This window comes from Calonectris borealis, chromosome 4 (genome assembly GCF_964195595.1).
Source record: "Calonectris borealis chromosome 4, bCalBor7.hap1.2, whole genome shotgun sequence".
NCBI classification, from domain to species: Eukaryota; Metazoa; Chordata; class Aves; order Procellariiformes; family Procellariidae; genus Calonectris; species Calonectris borealis.
Genome location: NC_134315.1, coordinates 1,803,637 through 1,828,490, shown reverse-complemented (window position 1 = coordinate 1,828,490; position 24,854 = coordinate 1,803,637). Strand labels below are relative to the sequence as shown.

The 24,854-nt window shown below is 44.5% G+C and overlaps 1 protein-coding gene across 3 annotated transcripts in view; it reads left to right on the top strand.

The window, feature by feature from the left end:
- The window catches only part of EXOC6B (exocyst complex component 6B), a 307,149-nt gene that overhangs the window by 46,632 nt on the left and 235,663 nt on the right, over positions 1-24,854 (top strand). For all 3 annotated transcript variants that reach the window (XM_075148335.1, XM_075148336.1, XM_075148333.1), the window contains exons 2-6: positions 4,758-4,923; positions 11,534-11,581; positions 13,790-13,880; positions 13,983-14,028; positions 18,493-18,697. In XM_075148335.1, coding sequence (XP_075004436.1) covers positions 4,758-4,923; positions 11,534-11,581; positions 13,790-13,880; positions 13,983-14,028; positions 18,493-18,697 — 556 coding nt within the window. The remainder of the gene's footprint in view (positions 1-4,757; positions 4,924-11,533; positions 11,582-13,789; positions 13,881-13,982; positions 14,029-18,492; positions 18,698-24,854) is intronic.

Below are 24,854 nucleotides of genomic sequence, written 5' to 3'. Positions count from 1 at the left end.
TATCTTTGGAGTACAACTTGCTAATGCTGTGTCAGTACGTGGATAAACTTTGTGAAGCACAAGCTGTGAACTCTGAGAGTTAAGATATTAAACAGGTATTAGTCTTGCAAACTTTCTTTGACCTTTTTTCCATGGAGCTATTGCACCATTCTTGAATTTCTTTTTTTTTTTTTTGCATTGCTCAGTAGTTAATTTGTTTATTACAAAAGTTAGAATAAGATTAAACAAACTGCTAATGCTTTTATGTAGCTTAATGAGAAGAAAATGTTTCTGAGGGATTAAAACCACTACAGAAGTTTAAAGGGGGAAAAAATAAAATAAAATTGAAGTCCACAACAGACTCAGGAATTTGTTCCACTTATTAATTGAAAACAAAAGCAAGTCACTTCTGTTCCACTGTCCCCAGAATGTCCTCCTTGCATTGTTCCAGATCTCTTTCATTTCGCCCCCAGAGACTTCCCTCCTCTGTACTTTCAGCTGAATTTATTTAGGTTACTTCTGAGTCCCCGTCCTGCAGGCAGCTCTCATTGGGAATGAAGTTGCAGGGTCAGCCTCGTGGCTTGGCCTTCTCCGAGACTGCTTGAAGCCCTCTTGTTAACCAGTTGAGCGTGAGACGTAGGGAGGACCTGCAAAGCTAGTTCCTAAATATTTTCTAGCATTAATTTACACATGTGCAATAACTTTAAGCTCCTCTGGCGTTCCTTCAGCGTGTATATGGTGTCTGGCACAGGACCTGCCAGCCTGAGAACAGCCAGATGAAGTCTAAAGCACGGCTGGAGAGAACGTGGGTTGTGTTGACGCTTGGTGGCAGGACCCAAGATGTCCTGCCTCTGACTGCGTTTTAAGGAGATTTGTAGCTGAGCTTGTTGTCTCCTTCAGACTTTTCTTGGGTTGTGTTCCCCAAACCTCTGCTTTTTCCCCAATTTTTGCTCTTGTGGATGATGAAGTGGTGGGGAATGCAGTAGGGTATCCAGTGCAACCTGGGGGCTGAGTACAGGCGGAGTCGAGTGAGGCTCTGGGGTGCGGGGGGAGTATGAAGATGCGAAAGGCTTAACATCAACACGTTGTGCTTCTGGGTGAGCTCCTGCTCGCTTTCTGCTGCCTGGAAAATGGAAAAGGCACGTGAGCATCCGGCTGTGCCACGAGTCCGCGCCTGCGGCATCCCTGTTGTTAATAGTTCGGCCGCTTGCGGGGCAGGTTTGGTTGCCCCTGTTTTGGGGGATAAACTCTGCAATAACACAAGGCTACAGATGGGAACTCCTGATGCATTTGCCTGCTATGGCTTTCCTGGAAAGATTTTTCCAGTTGACCTTTTGAAAAAATGAAGTGGATTTTTTTAATGAATGCAGAAATTGTGAAACTTAACAATACAATCCAAGAACTTTTAAAAGTCATCTTAAATGGTTTTGTTTAGTGAGTGTACTTAAAAAATGTAAACCAGACAGATCTGTCACTGAGCATAGTCTTCAGTCAGAGACTTACAGCCTGCTCCGGAGTTACAAGATAAGTGCATGCGGGACAGACCTCTCTTTCTCAGACTTTTTTAATCAAAAGGCTTTTTGTGAGGGAGGCTTATCACTAAAGCTATCTGACCAGCAATTTTTTATAGCAAAGAAAAAAAAAAGCCTCCTCAAGGATCATTTTCTATAGCATTGTCACAGCGCTTTGTTATTTACAACCAAGAGAATGAACAGCCCAGACCGATGTGCCTCACCTTCTAATGTCTTCTGAACTACTAGTCGCTTCAGGACAGTTAACTGAAGATCCAGGTCAGGCTATAATTAGTGTTTGAACTAGGAGAGATGTTACTAGGAGCAGAGTGTATGGGCAGAAGAAATGAGGTAGAGGGGAGCAGCTGGAGAGACCTGTAGATCCAGAACACGGCAGTGGGTGTCCCGAAGGTTTGGTGGGCAAGAGGTGGGAAGTATAATGCCCCAGATGTGGTAATCCTGAAAAGGAAGAAATATGTAATGAAGGTGCTCAGTTGAATGGATCAGGTGAGAACCAGAGTCGGTCTTGAGAAAGCTGGCAATTGCTAGGTAGATAACAGTGCCCAGATGTCAAGGATACGGGAGCACAAGGATGGTCTTCCAAGAGTGATGCTGTAGCTCGGGCAGCGGCAGAAACAGCTGAGGAAGGTGGATCTCTACCAGAGCCAGCGAACCAAAGATGATGATGGTAGAATGTGGGACTTGAGTGGTGTTTTGACGTGATTGCAGGAGATGGATTTGTTGTTCTTGCAGTCGAACTGAGACTGCAAGTCCCTACGTTGTTTATTTTGAGCTAAGAGTCACTGCATAGTCACTGTAGTCCGCTTGTATGATGATGTTCAATACAGAGCAAGAACTTGACATCCTGTAACTTTGGAGTTGACATCCCACAACTTCGGAGCGCGTTGCGGTTTGGTCTGGGAGTTGCTTGCCTGTTGCCTGTTTGCTTGTGTTTTAGAGGGAGGATGGAAGTGAAGGGTGCTGGTTCTGCATTGGAGGGAGGGTTGTGGATGAATAGGAGAGCTCAAAAGGGAAGATACAGAGTTTGTTTAAATACAAGCTTAGAGCTGACCCCTGACATGCTGGGGTTTTGTTGCTGCCTGTCACCAACTTTTTTTTTTTTACCCTAGAGTTTGGCTAAAAAAAAAATTAATGAAAGGGTTTTAGTCATTGGACCTTTATGTCTTAGGTTAACCATCTGCAAAGGAAACTTTGCCTAGCGTTTGCAAGTAATTTTGAGCTTTTTTTCCATTGATAGATGCCTCTGTAGATGCCAATGGTATTTTCCTTTGAATGCAAACACATTTATTTGGCACCCATAATTACTGTTGTTGTTGGTTTTTTTTTTTTTTTGAATTTATACGTGAATAAAACCACAACTTGTCTTGCTTTATTTGCTTATTGCATGTGAGTTATCTTTGTGTTAAGGGTTCGTTAGAGCAGAGGTGCCCGCTTGAGTTTCGTGAGAGACCCTGCAAAGAGGCCGTGCAGCACTAGATGGCACTCTGTCTCCAACTTTCGTATCTTACCAGCAAAACTCTGCTAGGCTGTAAGGAAAAACTGCTAGCATCATACTAGTGGTGGCATTCATGTAATTTTAGGAAGTTATATCTCTTTTTCACCTTCAGCACCAAACAGCTTCTATCTTGGAATACAGAAGGCAATATGGTCACCTTGGAAGACTAATACTCTTGGTGACTGTGTTATTTTACACTGAGTTTTAAATAGGCTTATAAAGATTTGGCATTTTTGTTTTGCCATTGAGAATGGTTTACTGAAACTGTGTAATTGAAATTGCTAGGGCAAGTTTTAAAGAATGATAATTAAGTAGCTTTCCTCGAGCTTTTGGTCCTGTCTTGATATTTTTTGTATTACTTTGAGAGGATTGCAGAGGTGGGATTCTCCAAAGTGACTTGTGAGCACAGACCACACCAAAGGATCACATCGCTTTCTGCAGGCAGAAAGTTTAAATGTGTCCAGCTGGTTTCATCTAGTTCTGGTTCTTTCCGAGTGTTGCTTGTCACTGCTGCGATTAGTAATTTTTTTTTTTTATATTTATTTTTTATTCTTATAGCTTGTTACAGCTCTGTCATTCCCCATCTTTTATCTCTAATTGCTGCATGGAGTCCAGTGTATAATTAATTTAGCCTTACTTTCTGACACAGTACAAGCTCAGACTCCATAAAGCTCACTGCGTACTTCAGTTTTTTGGATTGGGAGAGAATTCAGGTTTGGGGGTTTGGCTCCTCAAAATACTAAAACTTCACAAAGACAAGTCTAAAGGTGGGATTTCCACACTCCATAGAAAATATCTATGTTTACTATAAAAACACAAGAAAACAACCCTCTGAAAATCCCATACCATTTCAGGGTGTGACACAATCCCTCTGCTTTCGAGAATAACATTCGCTTATTTTGCAGTCATGATCTATTGCTTCTGCGCAGCGGCTCTTTCTGCGAATGAGAGAGTCGCCTTCTAGGCTGCTTTACACAACGGTTGGAAATAATCATCGTTACCAGGCAGCGCGCGTTGGTAATGGACAGAACAAAAAGTGTTTTAACGTGGCAATTCAAGCTTCTTTTCCCAGTTGGATGGAATTTAAGAAAATGTGAAGGATAGATTTTTTTTTTTTTTTTTTTTAACTTCCACCCTTAAATTTAACACTAGTGTTTTTGTTTGGTTGTGCCAAAGATTACCCATTACCTGCAGCTCGCACAGTGTACACTGTATGTTGGATTGGGGTGTCCCCATCAGCTTGGGTAGTCGTCAGCTGTGTTGGCCTTTGGGCATCAGGATTAACTGTGCTGGCAACATTGGGGGTGGGAAGGGAAATGGATTTTGGCAGGTCTAGAGGTGATGCTTTTCCATTGTAGCTTTTACCCTTGAAGCCCAAAGAACATCCAGAAAATTGTCCAAGAGGAATGCTCGGCGTTACAGCATGCAATAGCAGATAATGATCAGAGATGGCTGAGCTCAAAGCTAGAGCACGAAGACTTTGCTTCAGATGATTCAGTGCTGGCTCGGCTGTGTTGCCATCTCTGAAGGAACATGAAGCTGATGTTTGACAGGTGGAAAAAGAAAAAGAAAGGCTGGAATAGAAAGATTTTCAAACCTGAGTTTGGTGCCTGGTGTATGCAAATAAAAAGCAGAACTACCTCTTTATCACAGGATGTTTTTTTTTTAAAGCTCGTATTTTGGATATTTCTTGTAAGTAATGGCAGTAACAGATACCGGAATCTTGACCAATGTTGGCATCTTCTTTTTAGGTCTGTCTATGATGGAGAAGAACATGGTCGTTTCATGGAGAAACTGGAAGCACGAATCAGAAACCATGATCGTGAGATTGAGAAAATGTGCAACTTCCATTACCAGGGCTTTGTGGACTCCATCACAGAGCTGCTGAAAGTTAGAGGAGAAGCTCAAAAACTGAAGGTGAGAGAAAGCTGCCTAGCCATGGTCCTGGGCATGTGGCTCTAGGTGGCCCTGCTTGAGCAGGGACCTTGGACCACATGACCTCAGGTTGGACCTTCCAATCTCAACCACTTTGGGATTCTGTGAAACCACGTGAATGTCTCATTTTCTTTTGTCTAGAGCACCTCTCCTCTATCTAAAAAAAAAAAAAAAAAAAAAAAAAAAAAAATCTTCATTCTTCCTGTAGCAATAGGTTAGTCAGTTGAAGTTTGACAATTATTTGGGTAAACTGGAACAGTGCGGTATGTTAAAAGCAGAAGAAACCTTAAAGCTAAGTCTGTTTTGCATTAGGAAACGCGCTTTTCCTGGTATACCTTATACCAATTTCTTAAGCGAAAATAAGCTCTACAGTCAGAAGTATGTCTGCTAGAGCAGCATCTACTCTAGTGCCCCAGCTGACACCGAGTCCTCATGACAGGTAGCATTGTGTCTGAGACAAATCAGCACAGAGGTCTGATGCAGATCTGACTGCAGTTGCGAGGTGTCTGCCCAATGTTGGCAAGTGAAATGTTAATATTTAAAAAGCGAATGAACATCAGAGCATTGTAAGGTCTTCAGGTGTAAGCAGGAACAGTAGTGAAAAATAACTACTAATTTCACTAATCACTGAAAGGCTGTGTAAACAAACGCAAGCTTGATTCTTTTTCAGTAGCATCTCCAGGTTTGGTTGGCTTAACTAGAAAGTAAAATGGTTAGAGCTGGGAATGGAGAAAATAAAATGGTTACAACTAGGAATGGGCTTTCCAAGTATTGTGGTCTTTAAAGCTGTGCAGAAAGATGAGAGAAGGGTGGAATTTACCTATTTCTTGAAAAACTGTGTTCAGTAATATGTGGAAAAAGCCATTTTTAGGATCAGAATGTGGATAAGTGGTGGGAAAGAAATTAGTCAGGTTTCTAGGGAGAACAAGGACCTAGAGCGGAGGTGTTCCTACGTGTAGGGGTGGGCTTGCCTTAAGAAAACGTGGCTGCTGTGCCTTAAAATACAAGTATTCCTCAATTTGGGGCATATAAAAAAGCAAGCAATGACTTAATCGGTGTCAGAGGTCAGAGAACCTTCCTCATTTTCCTACACAAGTTAGAACAGAGGCAGGGGAGACTGCTGTGCCATCCCTTGCTGCGGCAGCGAGGTGTGACCTTGATTTGAAAACAAAAAGCAAACTCCCAGAACAGTCTTAGGGAATGGGGCTGAGTTGTGTGGCACCCAGAAAGGCGTGGGCTGTCTCCAGGGACCAGCACAGCAAGTCTTTCTGGCTGAGTGGAGCCTGACCTGTTGAGAAGGACCTTTCTGGGCGTCTAGGAGCGTGGGAGAACGTTCAGTGGGCGTTAGAAAAGATGAAGTTATAACTAAGGGGGGAAAAAGTATATCTCAGAAAAGCAAGTTTTCTGGAAAAGAAGGAGGAACTCTGACTTCAGTGTGTTGACTGCTGCTTTTCATACATTTATTTATTAATTTAAAGCTACCTCTGGCATTTCCTAGCAGGCTTCTAGCTTTACACACACAGGTCTCCGTGCCACAAACGGACGCGTGCTCGCAGGAACACCTTCGTGGGGGGGGTGTCCTGACACCAGAAGCATCTGTATTATTAAAGTGACATTTTCCATGGCAAGGGTTCATCCAGCAGTTGATTGCAGGATGAGGCCATTGGAAATACATTGAAAGCAGTCTTTTTTTTTTTTTTTTAAGCCATTGTTTCTAGCCAAGAATTCCACATTGTTTGTTTGCAAAGGCTTGTTGCTGTTTCCCATTCTACAAACAGCTACTTTGTTGGTGGCGCACTGTGAAGTCCATCTCTGTACCCTCAGGATCTCTCTTGATTTCCATTACTATGTGATCTATAAAACGGCACATGGGAAAAATATACACAGAAACTTATTTGAGAAATACTGAGCCCTCTTTGTAAGGGTTTCCTCAGGGAATCATCCGTGGGTCCAGTGGTGAGAGTGTGTTTTGTTCCAGCTATTCATTCTCTATTTGATCTTGGTCTTTTTCTCAATAGCGCTGGTCTTTTGAACATACGTGCAACCAGCAATAAAATAAATGCCCTCCGTATTGCATCTCTAGTGTGTATCTTCACTCGTGTGCTTTTAGCTTTGGGGTATTTTGTATAATATCAAGCTTGCAGAAATATCAGCGTTCATTGTTTTAAAAGTGCACATGCTAAATATGAGCGGGATGCATTATCTTCCCCCGTTCATGTGTAATACAGCTGCCCTCTTCCCTTTGTACTGTAATGCTGCATTTCAGGTGGCCCCAAGTCAACTTAAAACCTGACCAGGACTGTATGGCTAAACTTTTCTGTCCTGCTTTTGTGCCCTGCCAAGGGCTAGCACTGAACTGGGAACTTTATCTTCCTGGTCAGCAGAGGAGCTCCTCTGCAATGAAGTTCTGCACTAGGCAACATTGTGTTGTTTTCAAGGTGGGTCACTGATTAATAATCGATATATGGATGAAAAAGTAAGTTAATTGAAAATACATGGGATACATTTTCAGAAAGGCGTCTTCTTAATTTTGATGATATTTAAACCATAACATTTTTTAAACCAAAACTTTTTTTTGCCTTTGCTTATCTTTTTTTTAACTATATAGCTTCACTATGGCAATTCTCTTTATTTTTAACTTGTTGTGTGGTTTCAAAGGAAAATTTTGTTGCTTTGGCATTTTTTTGTGTTATACATCTTATATACATCTTATATACATCATATCTTGTACTGCACAAATGTGCTTCCGCATTAGGAAGTGAGCAGTGTGGTGTTGACCTGTTCTCAAACCTATAAATGCACGCTACTACTGAGTCTTGGAAACCACGCACCAGTCCGTCTGTTCCATCTCATCAAGGTTCCAGTGGAAATTAAAAGGTCAAAGATAGATTATACATTATGATGGTTCAACTTGGAAAACACAACTCGAGGTGCAAAAGGGAAAGGATCACAGAGTCGCAGGGCTGGTGGCAACCTCAAGAAATCACCCAGTCCATATTTTTTCTCTTAAGCAAGTTCTTCTTCAGCTGTGTCATTCCGGCTGGATTTTTATCTAACCTCTTCTAATGTTAGCCCTCCCCCAGGTACTGCTGTCCTTCCTTCTCTAGGAAACTCAGTTTACATGGTTGAAAAGTCTTTTTTAGGTCTACTACTTTTTGACCTGTCAGGCACAAAGGAGAGATTATTCCTTCTTGGTTTTGCAGCAGTATTCTACCGGTTGGAGGCTGTAGGAATGTTCTTCTCTGGAGTTTCCTCTGTAAGATGGGTAGCCTCAATCCATCCTAGAGGGTTGTGCTTTCTAGGTATCTCACCATTTCGACTTTCCTACTCTGAAGTCCTTCCAGTTGTCGGGGTTTGGGTTTTTTTGGTGATAAGCATGGTTCATTTGTTCATGCATACTGGTGTGATGTTTGCTTTCTTAGTAACAGCATAGCCCTGGCTGTTCTTCAGTTTGATGTACTGTGATCACCAGGTCCATTTTCAGAGAGCTACTGTAGAGTCATTTGTTGCCGTGTTTTGTGCGGCTAATTCTCTCTCACTTCACACCTGCCGCTATTGAATAGCAATTAATAAAAAGGCTTTTCTCTGAAAAGACATCTGCAATTCTGATCCTTTCTGCCAACATGTGCGGTACTGCTGCATGCAGACGTAAGATCTATGAAGTTAGGAGTCGGGGGGGGGAGAATGAATAGGAAGCGATTTTTATTGCTTGATGCATTCACATTAAGGCAGATCTAATTAAACTCAGGCAACTGGCTTAGAGCAAAGGGAAGCTCACCTTCACCTGTGTGAAACCAAGTGGGGAATCTTGCTGCCCCAGGATGCAGCAATGACCTAAAAGTGCAATGGCCGTATAGCGGATTTCCGTAGGGGTTGGATAAACGGAGGGAGAACGGCTGCAGTGGTGGATAACGAAGCCAGCCTTCGGGTGCACCCTCCAGATTGGGAAGTTCATAAGTTGCCGACTTGAAGGATCGCTCCACAGTCACCCTCCCGTTCTTGGGGAGAGTGAAAGTCAGCGGTAGGTGGGTGTTGGACAGAGGGATGGAGCCAGCGCAGCCGTGCGGGGTCACAGCGGTGCCCTTTGGGTCCATTCCCAGGATTCCTCCCCAGCGCCCTTTGCTCCTCTCTCTCATCACTCTGACACTCTCTAAATGATAGCAGAGTGATGTTTAAAAACCCCCAAACAAAAGCCCTGCTCCGTACCACATGTTCCGTATATAGATGAATGAACTAATGACTTGAGCATCCCGTAAGCCCCTTGTGTGATCCCATCGTCTCATTCTTCACATGTGCCCACCTGTTGCCTGTCCCCCCTTGCTGTGCGTCTGTCTTAGATTATAAAATCTCCTCGTCTGAAAAGCTTCAACGTGTCTACAGAGAGTCTATATAAATAATCATCTATTTTTTTCAATGTATGGATATAGACCTTCAGGACAAAACAAAACACAACCCCCCGCCCCTTGAAAACTCTTAGTGTGCAAGGGCAGAATATACTCTTACTTTTTGCTTTAGCTGGGATTGATATGTAATTTTAATAGAAGACTAGTACAGCCTTGGCATTATTTTAGGAACAGTTTTAAATTACCCTACATGGATTCCTTTTTCCTGGTGGGATTTTCAGGATATAAGCAAATAAAATAATCTTTGGAAGAGATGCTGTGCTCCTGCTCGTAAAATCTCAATACATCATAAAGGAAATGAGCAGTTTTTGCACAGGGCAAGCAGCCAGGAGAGCTAAAGCTACTGCAGAAGGGGGAGCAATAGGATGCAGATGCTGTAGAGAAATGGTGTGCGGGGAGATCATGGGATGACTCCTCTTCTTACATCACGGTAAGCTTAAAAACCAGCATGGCCAGCGTTAAAACAAAAGGAAGCCTGTGGCTCTGCTTGTTGAAGCAGCACCAACCTCTCGGTGTGAGACCTCCTGTTGAAATTCAGACCACTCTGGGAAATCGTTGTTGCCCAGTGTCTTTCAATAGTCAGCAGGAAACAAATGGGATCCTGAATCAATTTTGTATACATTAATACAAAACTCCCCTCCTATCTGAACTGGTTGCCTCATGGTGCGCTCAAAAAGGAAAGAGGTGGCTGTTATCTTCCAAATCCGCTTTGAAGCTTGTCCTGCTTTGCTTTGCCATTGCTGCTGCTCCGTGCACCATCCACGTTCTGTTGGATAACTGGAGAGCATCAAGTGATGTTCCTTCACTAGTGATAAATTCATTAAAAATTCAGCTTGTTTCTGCAATTGTTGAAAAGTATTAGGAAACAAAGATCTTAAGTTGGTTTGTGTGATCTTACACTCCTGAAAATACTTTGAGAGCTCTGTCACAGCTCATGCTGTTGTCCAAGCTCTGTTACTGATTTTGCCTATAGAACGAACAGAACTGAAAACACACAGGAACTAGTTCATAAAACTTGATGATGCCGGCTGAAATCCAGCAGCAGCTTCCACTGTACAGTAAGCCTGAGCAAAACTAGAAACCTCTGAGACATCTTACAGAGATGAGCCTGGAAATGAATATTTACAACTTTAGTAGCTGTGAAAAGAGTATTCTATGGAAAAAAAAAAGCAGTTTTATGGCATGTTAGTCTCAGACTGACGTGAGGCACCTGAACTCTGAGCAGTCCCTCTCTGCTGGTATTTACGTTTATACTTGGCCACTTTTGCTAAAGACCTGAAGCTGGGCATGTTTACTTGAAAGTTTGTGTAATTTTTTTCACCTATCCCAGCTGGTCTGTAGAAGATGGTATCTCTATTTACAAACCTTCTCCTGTCTGAACTTGAATGAGTCATCTTTCTGCTTGTTGTCTAAATAATATGTAAGCCGCTTATTTTCTATCCTGATGAGTCTAAAAATTAGCTTTGTTCTTATGTGTCTTTACTGAGTCAAACCGATGCCTAGAGCTGCCAAGAGCTGAACTGCTGTGATCTTGCTGGTCTAGGGAACCTACAAGTTTGGAAAGCGGGAAATTTATGAACCGTGAGCCCCAGCTTGATAGGATAATACAGAAAGATGGTTTAGTAAAGAAAATATGTACTTTTTGGGAGCCAGGAGGAGGGATGCAGTGGGAGGTGCATCTGAAGATCTGAAAGAAAATATTTTAACTTTATATATAAAGCTCATGTTTAAGAGTTCTTTTCTTGCTGTGATATTAAGGAGTTAAAACCTAATCATAATCTATTTGGTGTTGGGGAGGGGAAATTTCATCCCATGAGATTTATGTCCTACCTCTACCACTCACATAAAATAGCTTTTAAGATGAGAACCCATGTGAGCATCTGCTACAAAATTTGATCTATCAGGACTGCAGCTTTTTGAGGCTGCCGTGCAACAGTATTAACTCCTGTTGCCTTTTACTTTTCTCTAGGAGCAGGGAAGAAAATCCTTGGTGTTTGTTGTGTGGCTGTTGGCATCCCATGTGCCAGAATGGCGATGACTGTTAAATCAGCTAATAAACAGTTTTATGCCATGCAAGAGAAGATTGTGTGAAAAGTGATGGTGTTTATGCACAATTTCTTTTTTGAGAAAAACATTGTCCTGATTTACATATAGATGCACTTTGTCTTTTTTCCCCAATATCCCTGCAGAATCAAGTGACGGACACCAACCGAAAGCTGCAGAATGAAGGAAAAGAAGTAAGTGATACCTTCATTCATTCTGTCATTTTTTTTGCTTTTCCATTATTTGGCTGTGCTTGCTAGTGGCAAATTACACGGAGCATCAGTAACTGCTCAGCATTAACTGATAACATACATGGCATTGGTATTAAAGCGTGCGTTGATTCTCTTTCCTGTATTTTGCTGTTCTGCATGAAAGATGGGTGGTGTGAGAGTGTTGGGAAGTGATTTTTCTGTTTTACTGCTTATGGATTGAAAACTAGTGGAAGGCAAAGCCTGGGAAGCAGGAGAGACTTGAAGCAACAATAACCAAGTTGTGGGCTTGCTCCTGCAGCCCTGAGTGGTGTGAATGGGATCGTTCATAACAACACCGCATCCAAAGCAGCGTGGCCAGCAGGTCGAGGGAGCGGATTCTGCCCCTCTGCTCCGCTCTGGTGAGACCCCCCCTGCAGTGCTGCGTCCAGCTCGGGGGTCCTCAGCACAGGACAGACATGGACCTGTTGGAGCGGGTCCAGAGGAGGCCACCAAAATGATCAGGGGGATGGAACAGCTCTGCTGTGAGGAAAGGCTGAGAGAGTTGGGGTTGTTCAGCCTGGAGAAGAGAAGGCTCCGGGGAGACCTTATTGCGGCCTTTCAGTGCTTAAAGGGGGCTTATAAGAAAGATGGGGAGAGACTTTTTAGCAGGGCCTGTTGTGACAGGACAAGGGGGAATAGTTTTAAACTAAAAGAGGGTACGTTTAGATTGGATGTAAGGAAGACATTTTTTACGGTGAGGGTGGTGAGACACTGGCACAGGTTGCCCATAGAAGCTGTGGATGCCCCATCATTGGAAGTCTTCAAGGCCAGGTTGGACGAGGTCTGAGCAACCTGATCTAGTTGAAGATGTCCCTGCCCATGGCAGGGAGGTTGTACTAGGTGATCATTGAAGGCCCCTTCCAGCCCAAACCATTCTATGATTCTATGAATATGAGCTGGAGAGTCTGGCTCTCGCTTCACAGTGCAGTTCAGCAGCAATTAAAGTCAGGGTGGTTTTTGAGCTGTATGGGTAGAGGCGTCAAGGCATGGAGAAAAGGAAGTGATTGAGCATGTCTTGGACGTGATGTGCCTCTAGCCTCATTCATTCTTCTGCCCTTTCATCATAAGGGCACACTAACAGACTGGGGGGACTTCAGAGCTGAGCCTGCATGAAGGCACTGATGCTTGAAGTTTTTCAGGTGCCTAAAATGGAGGTGTGTGAGAACTCCCAGGGACGGTCCTTCTCCCCTCTTTTTCTTTCCTCCTAATGAATTGCATTGCTCTACCCATATTCATATAAATCTACTCTTTGCAGCCTTTCTATTTTCTTTCTTAACTGCCCTCCCAGACACCCAGATTTCATTTTGCTCAGAGTATATGCAAGCATTACAGTTTCAGTCAGCTGCATTGCATTTGAAAAACAAATGAGAAAATCCCCATGTTGGACTGCGTCAGACCAATTACTCTAATAAAGATTAAAGATAAAAATGCCCTTTAGGGAGGAGGTAATGCAGCTTCTCTCCTGAATCAAATAAACATACCTTTGTGTTACCTTGCACGGAGGATTCACCTCCAAGAGTAGAAGAGCCTGGGATTTCAAAAGGACTTTGCAATCTCAGTCTGGTACTGTGAAGATAAGTTGGTACTCTAGAGGACAAATCTGTGACCTGCCTCTTTGGAAAAAAGAAACTGAAGATTTTTCTTTTGTATGTGATGGCCGATCCTTGTTTTGCCCGAGTCCAGATGCACAGGTTTTTCTGTTGGAGACTGAGCATTTAAAAATCCTTGTTAGTTTGTGATGGTAATAATTCCCCTGGGAGCGAGCGGCCACATCCTGTCTTTGAGAAGAACTAGAAAAGAGGAGCTTGGAGAGGGAGTAGGGAAGAGATGAATAAAAAGGGAAGGGGAAATCATTTTTGGAATTCACAGGACGTGCTACAAGGCTGGTATTTTGATGGCTTTGGTTTTGCTGCTTGCTTACTTGAAATTAGGCTAGGGAGTGCTTCTGCTACTCGATTAAACAACCCGAAGCTGCCTGTCCTCCCTATTTCAGCAATGCTCTGCAGTGCTCAGTGAGCTCTCCGGTTATCAGAGTAGGCTGTGTTGTCAACCTACTGTTTGGACGGTCGTGACAAGTGCAAAGCAGTTTATATCCTCTCTACTCTGTCTGTTTACTGTTCTTAGTGAAACTTTTTTTTTTCCTTTCCAAAGTTGATAATAGCAATGGAAGAGCTGAAGCAATGCCGATTACAACAGAGAAATATTTCAGCGACGGTTGATAAGCTAACACTGTGTCTTCCTGGTGAGGAATCTGAAATTGCTCTTTATTTGTATGGCTGTTTATTTTAATTCACATCCTTTGTGTTTGTGTCTCAATGCTTGTGTGTTTTCCTTCTCTTTCCAGTCCTGGAGATGTACAGCAAACTGCGAGAGCAAATGAAGTCTAAAAGGTAAATTTTGTGTAGACTGGTGATTGTATTGGAAGAGTTGAAAAGCACCCGTTGTGGTGCTGGATAGATTAAAGAGGTTCTCAAAACTTCAAAATCAGCCTTTCCAAGTTAATTTATCTGATTTCTGGCTGTTATATTCATGGTCCTGCTCAGCCTCCTGCAGTATAGCCTAGAACTGGGATTGCAGCGGGCTCTAATTTTGGTTTGTGTAGGCTTTTTAATTAAGGTGGATGTTCTCTTTTTTTCATGGAAGCTCGCTGTTGTGATGCATGCAATCAGTGCCTGACTTGGTACTTATGCGTTAAGTGAATTTCATTCTATGAATGTCGTAATACAAAACCTGATATAATCTGAGAGAATCTGATGAACGTGAACGGAAGCAAAACACCTGAGAAGCATTGTGGAGGATGGTAGAAGTTGGTGAGAAGGCATACGGCTTGTTTTGCGGTAGAAATAATCCTTCAGAAGAGTGAGCTGAACTACAAGGACTTTGTGGCTCAGAAATCATGAGCTGTAAATCTAGGGTTTTTCGCACCCTGCATCTGTTGTGATGCTGAAGGATGAAACCACGGTCCGGGATATTTGCATGGCTGGGATCCTGGGGGATAGTTTGTTTAAGCAGCATGGGACTTCGGAGGCGCGTTGTAGCCCTGGGGGTGGCAAATTGGGCGAAGAGCAGCTGCTGGAAAGAGGTCAGCTGAAAACACGGCAGGCTCCAGCTGAATGCCACGCAGGGAGAGCAATCGGATCGATGCCTGGTTTGTGCCTGCCATCCATCACAGAAACAATACAGAAGAAACCAGATGTTTTGAACAAGGCGATAACTAATTGGATGGGCGTATTTTTACACTTCCCCTCCTGCCTCCGCTGATCCCTGTGGTCCTTGGACCCAGGAGCCTTGGATAAACAGATAAGCATTACCCCTGAAAGTTGGGCTGGCCGGAGGAGTTATAGAGAGCTTATTTAGCTGTTCACAAAGCTCGCTCTCTCTTTCTCAGGATGGCTCAGTACAGAATAGGGCAGCATATAGTTTGTCCAACTGTTTTTAGTCTGTTTATAGGAACAGCGAGGGGCTTATCCGTTGACAGATGTGGGGTGGGGAGCTGGAGCTGATCACAGCGCTGTGAACTTTTGAAGGGAATCCACATGCTGCTCGATTCCCTCACTCTGGATAGTGTTTCCAGGGTCTGCTTCTAAGAATTGCATCTTCCCCCCCACCCCCCTTTGGATTGGTTCATTTTGAAACAAATAGAAGTTGAAAGCCACATTTAAGGAAAATCTGAACCCTTGGCTTTTTTTTCCCCCCCCTCCTTCTTTCTTTGTCTGGATTTGATGGCTTCATTCACCAAACGCAGCACAACATATTAAATATTTTTGTGTCTGCACCCGGTCTCACTTATATATCATTTCATGATAGCCAGGAAGGGGGTTGGTTACTAGTGCGAGTCTTGGGTTTTGGGTACACAGTCTCGGAGGAGTAATAGGTTTTGCATTCTGGGTGAATAAACTCAACTCTCCCAAGGTAGACAAAATGAATTATCTGCTGTTTGCTGCGTGATGTTTATAAACCGAATGCAGGCGTTTGCCCAATGCAGAATCTGTGGCCATTAACTGGGGCTGGAGATGGGAACGAAGCGTGGTCCGAACCCAGAGGAGTGACTCTGCAACCAGCAGAGAGAAGAGATGGAGAGAAACTTTTCATCTGCTGTTGGCCAGAATTTAAGGAAGGGACAGAAGGAGCTTTTCTGCAACAGCTGGGACACACGTGGTTGCTTCTTGGAAAGTGATGAGAAACACCCCTCTGCCTTCAGAGATTCCTCCTGGTTCTGCAGGGCTCCAGAGGGATCCGCCTTTTTTTACCCCTGGGTCACTTGTCATATCCATGCAATGAGAAGGCTTCTTTCTACTTGTAGCCAAGAAGCCCCTGTAGAGCTGTACCCACCTGAGCAGGGCCTGGGTATTTCCAGAAAACAACCCCAAAAGCCAGCTCTGACTCTGTTTTATCAAAATGCTGCTTCCCCCACTCGGCAGGCGCTCCCGTTTCACTGCTGCAGTGGTCCCGGGGTGCAGAGCTGGGCAACAATGTGGCCCCTCAGGGTGGCTGATTACAGGCATTAGCGTAAGCGATGTAATTTGGGCTGAGGCGGCAGTGCTTCAGCCGCAGGAATCGCTGGCCTCCGCACGTCTCGCACAAGAACAGCGTTGAGCTTTCCTCTTCCCCCACGTGTTTCGGACTCTTGTTTTCGGCAGGCAGCCGGGGACCCCATCAGTGACCGCGCGCTGTCCTCCCCCGGCCACCTTTTTGCTGCTTCTAGTTCAACAAACAATGCCCTGAAATATAACAACCCCCCAATGTGTGTTTATGCCTCTGGTTTAATTTCTGGCTTTCTGTGCACTCCTAAGTTTCTCTCCAGAGAGGTTTGCATTTTATTGCAAATAGTTCTTCATACCTTACCGTAGTGTAAACACCAGGGTTACGGGGTTAATCTGTTTGACTTCTGGTGTTGGGAACAGGACAGGCCACTTCTGGTTAAAATAACTCCCCTGTGGACCTGCCTGGAGTTCGGGCAAGAATTATTTTGAATGGGGATATGAGTGTCAGGGTTTTTTTCAGTGGTGCTAATATGTTTCTTATGACTAAACACTTTTTCTCCCCCAAAAATTCAAGGTGTAAGTGGCAGGTGCTTGTGGCCAGGACTAACCATGGGTGTAGTCAGCTAAAGTTGTCTTAATTCGCCCTAGAGGTGACTGTGACTCGGTGTTAGTCTTAAATATGTTTTTATAGACCCTGCTAATGCTTCCTGGATGGTTCCCTCATAAATTTTTTTTTTTTTTTTAACCTTTGGCCAGATCTGTGGTCAGACCAGGAGGAGGATGGTCTCGCATTTTACATCGCCATTCAGGAGGGTCCTCATATTCCAGTGAATAGGCAAATCCTACGGATTCCCACTTTCCGAAGGGAAAAAAGGGAGGGCATTTGAGAAAAATGATTTGCTTAGAGTAGTTTCCCATTTAGCATCTTCTGTCAGGCTATGAAGGTTGCTTTTATGCAGAAAGGTAGGATAAAATTTACGGTACCTTCCCGAAGGCCATTTGGCATGACCAAAATATAAAGGCATGCATTGTGCATAGGGGAAGAAACATTGGGATTCTTGCATTCTTAAATTTATAAGGTATATTTCTTATAGAGTGGGGAAATAAATTATTTTCAGCATTGCAAAGGTCGCATACCCCAGTGGTACAACAGTAGTTGCTGGAGAGGCAGGGGCTTTGAAGAAAATGTATCCGTTGGACGCCTATTCTGGGGTTTTTATCCGGATTTTCACGTCTATCTAAATAAGAAGTACTTTGAGTGGAAACTGTTTTTAATGCTCCTTAGCAGCATTTGAACAGCTGGGAGCAAGGTGGGATCTGACTCCTGGTATGCACAGGGAGAGAAGTCAGAGAGCTCTCATGTCCAGGATCTTTACAACAGAATAACGAGTATCCATGCTAGTAGCAGATATTGGATATTAACATGAGTTAGACACTAGTTTAGCAGTCTATGGTATATTATGGTATATTCCCGTCTCCATGCTTCTGTCTTATGGCACCTCATCGTTAGGGGTGGCTGAATCGTGCAGCGTGATGGAGACAAGTCTGCTGTAGCTCCGTGCCCCGGCTCCAAGCAGGAGCAAGGCTGAGTGTGTGCTCCCGCAGGCACGTATACAACACGCACGCCTGCATACACACAGAGCCGGCCGCACAGATCAACTGGCAGAAACATTCCGCGCTCCCAAACGCCAACGGCATCACCCTGGCCCCTGTCTGGCTGGTCGGGATGAAGGTGATGCACGCACACATGCACCCAGAGTAGAGAGCCCTTCACCCAGGAAGAGACTTAGAGGTGCAATCCCCAAATGCTGTATCCCGTAACGTGCCCCATACCTGACACAGCCCCTCTGGAGCATGAAGTGCTCCAGAGACCAGTTCACCTTGATGGGTGTCACCTCCATCCACGGGGCTGATGGCTCTCCTGGGGAGACCAGTGCAGGGTCTTTCCGAGGTTCCCCCATGAGCCATCGTGCCCCTGTGTGCCGGGGGGCTGAGCTTTTTCTCGCATAACCTAACAATACTATGCGTGGTTGCCAACTTTTCCTTCACTCTGTGGTATGGTGCCCCAAATGGGTGAGAGGAGCTACTGGGCTCAGCTGATGCTGGTCACTTGTGACCCAGCTGGTCCTTGTCTGCACGTCAGAGCTCTGAGTAAGGAGCTGCTACTCACCTTTGGGTTTCTCTGCTGCTCTGTTTCAAAAGGAAAATGATGCTTTTATGGTGACCTGGCTGCTAAGGTCTATGTTCCTTTGAACAGAGCTGAGGTTCTTTGATATTTTAAATTATTTACAGTTAATGCACATTTCAGAGGTGAAGCGGGATGGAAATAGCTGTTCTTCTTTCCACACCTGCCTTGCTTGCTTTCCCCAGACACTACCCTGCGCTCAAGACCCTGGAGCACCTTGAACACACGTACCTGCCCCAGGTGAGCCACTACCGCTTCTGCAAGATCATGGTGGATAATATTCCAAAGCTGCGTGAAGAGATCAAAGAAGTTTCCATGTCAGACCTCAAGGATTTCCTGGAGAGTATCCGTAAGCACTCTGACAAGATTGGAGAGACGGCAATGAAACAGGTAGGACTTGCTCTGTGTGCAGACATGGTGGAGGCTTTTTTGGAAGAGGAGGGTGGTTCACAGTCACGTTAAACAAAGTTCTACTTTTCCAATCCCAAGGTAGTAAACTTAGTTTTAAAAATTGAAGTAATTTTGTTACTAGGTGAAGCGATGATTCTTCATTCTGTGGTTGCTGCTAGAGGTCATCTTCTGATTTTTATACTGGTGAAAAGTGGTGGACCATTTTTGTCGTCGTCTTCTCCTGCCTGTATTTTGCCGTAGGCTCTTGCTAGCCCAGAGCCTGGGAGGTGCAGTCGGGGTGTTTAACTCATATTTTCCGCTTAGCAGGACAGGGGCATTTGTGCTGCTGTGCCTGGTGGCAACTGGAAGACCTGGAGACACCAGTGTTGATTTCCCAGGTTTGGGGTAAAACAATAGAAGTTTACACACTGAACTTAATTTTTTTTGCATCTTAAACTGTTTTTCAAATACTGAGTAAACTTTCATTGTGGCTTGCTTGCATTTGCCTAGCAGTTGATGTCTGTAAAAGATGAACCTGATTAATTGAACATCCCCATGTGTGTATTAAAATGGAATTGCCTTTTCCCACTCTTCTTTAATATTCTAGTTTTGAATTTCAATACAGTTTTTCTTATCACAGGCGGGGAGCATTGCTCACAGTGGCTCTTAAAAAGAACTTTGCTACTTTGATGAAATTCAGATCCACTAGTAATGAAAAGTTATCTCTCATGAGCAGTAAACTATTTCCTCTGATAATGATTGATGGATTGGACTTGTTGATTTATGGGAAGGACTCTTGCTATAATTTTTCACAAGATGATAAAATTGTGCTGTTATGTTTAAGGGTAGAGGTACAGGCAAGTTTGATTTTCTGTCCTATAAACACCATCCTTTCTGTAAAATGGTCTAGTTTGAGGATTTCTATTAATTGATTTAATTTATAGTTATATCCGCCGCCTTACTGTCTTCTCAACCTCTTTCTAATATTTTGGGAAAACAAACCAAGGCTTATATTGTGTAATAGAGCTATGGAGAGATGCCTTGCTGCATCTGAGAGTTCAGCAAACTTTTTTGTTCGTTGTTGCATCAAATCAAACTAGTCTTTCGGAATCTGCAGAAAACACGCTCTGACCTGGACACCCTGTCGTGGAGCCAGATGTGCGCGGTGGCGATGTCTGGGAAGGCTACAGGTGGTGGTGTGCTGAATTTACCTGATACAGCAGTTTCTAGGACAGTGATTGTTTACAAAAAATACTCTATTTTTGTTCATTACAGCAGCCAAACTTTTAAAAAGATTCTTTCTTGGTTCCTGCGGCTCTGTGGCTGGAAAGGAATAGGAGTTTCATTTGTCTTTTGGTGCCCAATTAGTGCAGCAAATATGCTATTTTAAATAAATAAATAATTTCTTTATATCCTATTAAGGATATTTACCAATTATAGAGCCATAAGAGGATGCAGATGTTGCGTCGTCTTCCTGTGTTTTCCAGTTTTGTCGTCATGATGCTGGGAGGGGTATTTAAACCTCCTGGCACCATTGCTGATTGCTTTGATGGGTGGGGAGAGCCGGGGGGGCAGAGACGAGCACGTCCAGCCTCGTGTCCTTGGCTGCTTAGGCAGATCAATTTTGAGAAATTCCCCATAATTTCAAATAGCTTCCTTTGCTATCTTTTGACTAGAGATATTTTTGTAGCTTTGTGCTTTCTGTCCCTTTCAAATCCTCGGTGCAACTTCTTTCTGTTCTTCACCTCCCTCCCTCCTGTCCCCTCTGCTCCTGGGGAGAGCTCACGCCCCGCCTGGAGCTCTGTTAATTCTCCATCTCTTGCTCTAAAGACATCTGTCTTTTTACAGCAAAGCTAAAAAAGTTGCGGTAGCCCATACTGTATCTATACGTGGCATCTGTTTTTCTGCTATGGGCACTCGCCTGGTGTTTTGCTCACCGCTTCTGACCCTTCCTCCTCCGTGCGATATTTGCCACCTGCATAATCGGGAGAGGCACTGGGGGTCGGTAGGGACTGGCTGCTCCTGCCCTGCCCGGATACAAGAACTGGGGCCCAGCGAGTGAAACCAGCAGGGGCCGCGCTTGAAGTAAGGGTGGGGGGAAAGTTGGTTCTTCATTCTGTGGGTGATAGACCCGTGGAGCTCCTCGTGCACAATTTTCCACGTCTTCAAGGACAAACTGGCTAAGTGCTTTTACCAGGTTCCCCGTGGGTTGCTAACTGAGCAGACTGTTTTGGGCTCAAGAAATGCCTGATCTGACAACAGAAGCTGGGAGAAGCCCTGGGGGGAAGAACTATATTTACTCACCCTGTTCTCATCCTCCTTTGGTGGAGTTTGGTGTTTGATTTTGTAATACTGGATTATCTAAGCTCCTGCTGTGAGCCAGCAAGCAGCCATGCGTCTGTATGAAACCTCCAGAGACTGTTCTCTCTCCCCCCGTAACAACTCTGCTTCTTTTTCCTCTCTGTTCGTTAGACTCTTTCTCTACTCTTCACCTTTTGTCCCTCAGTGTTTATTTCAACTGCTAATGTTTTGAGCTTCCCTTAAGTTTGTTATTTGTCCTTCAGCCCCCGATAGCCTCTCAACTAGCGCTGCGGTCCCTGCTTTGGCCTGAGCCAAGCACTCTGTTCCTTCTCCTTTCAGTATTTTTCTACCTTACACACTGGCAGTTGTTCTTCATCGTCCACCACCTTCTGCTCAGTTCCAGCCATTTTGGACCTTAAGGTTTTCTAAATTGAGGTCTGGGTTGTGGTAAATTTTTCTTTTGCCTGTTGATGTTGCCAGCGTCTCTGTTATGGGTGCATCGGAGCTTCAACATTTGAAGGTATCCAACAGAAAAATACTCAAGTGGAAGAGATTTTTTTCCTTCCACGTAGATGCTAATGGGGCTGTTGCAAGGGAGTGTCAAAACAAGACGCACCCGGAGGGTAACGTTGGATGTTTTTAGTTTGCCTACAGATGATACAGCGAAGTATACATCTTCAGTCTCCCCCAAATCCCAGTTTTCTGCTGTTTCATGAGGGCAAGGTGCAGGCTAGAAGAGGTTCCTTCACCCTTTGTGGGAACAGAGTTATCTGTGAGGTTGGACTCGATGGCTTTCCAGCAGTAAAGGTGTACCGTTCCCGCACAGTGGCTTGGGGAAGGAAGGTTAATTTGCCACTTCCAGTTGCAAAAGCCGAGTTGGAAGCAATGCTAGAATTTAAGCAACGTGCTAGGTTTATTCCTGCAAAAAGTATCACGGGCTGCTTCACCAACGAGAAGTGATGAGGAGCTGAAGCTTTCGGAGCCTCCCGTTGCGTGGGGTCACTTCACGTCGTTTTGCCGAAAGCGAAGGGCAGGGTTTCCACTGCCAGAATTACCAGTATCGCTTCTTGCATCGCTGGGTCTTTTTCCTCGGTCTGTTGGCCGTGATTGATAGCCGCTCTGGAATGGAGCAGAGCTGGCAGGAGGCCTGGGAGAGTCGGGGAACTGCGATTGGCAGCTAAATACATTCGGTTTAAATTAGCATCATATAAATTCTTTTAAAATTGTTTGATTTCACCAGCGGGAATGGAAGAGGGCTTGATACAATGGGGAAAGGAAATCATGTTTTTGTAACATTACAAATCTGAGGCCGATGATGACAAGAGCTGAAAATTTCATTTTGTGATAATCAGAAGGATCTGTTTTGGAGCGCTCGGAGCCGTTGCTGCGTTTCTGGCTGGCAGTCAAGGATGCGGGGAGCTTGCCGGCCCCTCTCTTGGAGAGGAAGCCCGTGGTGGGGTGAAGTCAAGTGAGACCTTCCCGGGGTCAGCCGTACGCAGGAACCGGAGGGATCTCACAACGCGCGGAGAAACCTTATAGTCTCGCTGTACGAATGATGAGCTCTCATTGACTCCTTTCCTTGTGTTTTTTTTTAAATTTGAGTTTTATTACCTATGGTTCTGGGGGAATTTGCTGCGTTCCAAATATTGTTCTTAATTACAAGCTGCTTGAGCAGATGAAAGTAGCTCTGCACATTTGAACTCCTTTTGGACTTTGGCCCTGTGAACCTGTGTGTGTGTTTTGTTTTTGTTGGTGTGTTTTTCTTTTAAAAAGATCTGAGTTCTGGGCTTGCCAGGAATGAATTACATCTTATTAACACTTGCTGATATCCGGTATGTGGTTTTGTTATCTAGCTTAATGTCTGAAATATGCGCGGCATGTGGAGGAGGTCACTTAGGATGGTGCTGCATGCAAAGCGCCCAGGGTAAGTGCAGTGAATGCCGCTACGCAGGGGGCCGAGGACAACCCATCCAAAAGCCATTACCGGATCAAGTTTGTCAGGACAGCCAAAATGTTGGCGTGCCTTTCACGTAGATGAAGGCAAAGCAGCGTTATTTTTTTTTAGCATCACTTGGATGTGCTGTCAAAGCTTGTATTTAATAGGTGGTGATCTAGTATGAGTTTGAATGGGTTGATGTTTCAGCTGTGCTTTGTCGAGGTGATGTTTATTCTTGCCAACAGGTATTGATGTCTGTGTCGTTTCTGAGCAGGATAACTTGAGATTTGTGTAAGTATATTTTCCTGCAGTGGCAGAAAATATCAACTTGGTGATGTGAGCGTATACATACACTTAAAAAATGAGGCAAAATGTTGCACAATGATGTGTACAACTAAAATGCTGATCTGATTTTGGTAGGAATGCAGTTTTGACCTTCAGCTGGAGAAGATGAAGCACTTTGGAGCATGAATTGACAGCAGCTCTGTAGAAAGACAACTACGTCTCTGAAATCAGTGATTCAGATCTAGGGTTTGGATGAATTCCCTCGCTTCACACGCTATCCCTGCAGGTCAGAGCTGACTGAGAACCGCTCACGTACAGCGGTCAGAGCCTAGCGTCCCACACACCTCCTCTCCTGTTTAACGTGGCCTTTCGTGCCTGCAAATAGCTTAGACAAAGATGCCTAAATAGCATGTGGGTATGTGCAGCTGCCACTGTACTGATACGCTTTTCTCTGGTATAAAAATGTTCAGTAGCACAGGATCAAAATGCAGCTGGCCTTAGAAAGAAAAAAATCTTGTGGATGAGAAGTGGAGGAGGAGATTTATTTTTTTGCCCCAATTACTTGGTCTGGAGATGACAGCTGCTAATAGGCATTCCCTGTGACTGCTGGGATGCTGTGCTGCATGATTACGGGGCCGTGCTAAGGCTGTTGAGCACCCAGCTGTGTGCTTCAATATTTTAGGTATGTCTGGATTTAAATTTAATTCTGACCTTGAGTTCCCTGGATTTATGATGATTGGTTTGAGGATGCAAGTTTCTTTGCATAGTTTGCTCTATGCTACTTGCTTGTTCTTACAACTGTAACCGAATCTCAATGTATATTTTTACTAGGAATACAGAGAAGTAGCTACGTGATGTGATGAGTCCTGAGTGTCTGTCAGTTGTTTTTTAAATTTAAAGTCATTTTGAATACATTGGTATTGTAATAAAAATGCTATCATGTAATTTTTTAAAGACTAAATTGAAAGCTTGCATTTTTTTAAAAAGCTGGCTCATGTGTAAGCTGCCCTGCCTGCTTCTCTGCATGATGACCATGGAAAAAACTGGGTGCACTCGGCTTGTCGGCATGTGAAGCCTGTTTCCTTGGCTCTGCAAGTGCGGTTTCAAGCACTTCCCTTGGTTTTTGGATCCCAGGATGGTGTTTTGCAACAGCAACTATCGTCCTGCCCAGCAATGTGCCTCTGCCCCTCTCCGTGAAGTTCATCCTGTTGACCTCTTTCAGGATTTCTCTAAAAAGATGATGGTAGCGATGGGATTACGTGGGCAATGGAGAGCGAGAGGGTCTGTGATTCCTGCCGTGAAGACAGCGGGCGGATACGACGCAGCTTCAGGCTGATGGTGTGTGCCCCAGAAGCGCGTGAGAAACGTGGGGATGTGTTAGGGAGTTTGCAGAATCGAGGTGGGTGAAGGGGAGGCAATGGGTGGTGTGGAAATCAGCAGAGAGCTTGGTCTGCAAAGGTCGCACATCACAGCAACACCTCGGTAGCGCGGCTTTGCTTTACTGGTGATGCCCGTCCAGAAACGCAAGCTGAGGCTGCAGTGGGGGGGTCTCCTGTGGTGAGCAGCCCCCCGGGAGGGACCGCGTCCCTCTGAGGCTGCGCCGGCTCTGGCACCCGCTCCGCAGACGCAGGAGTC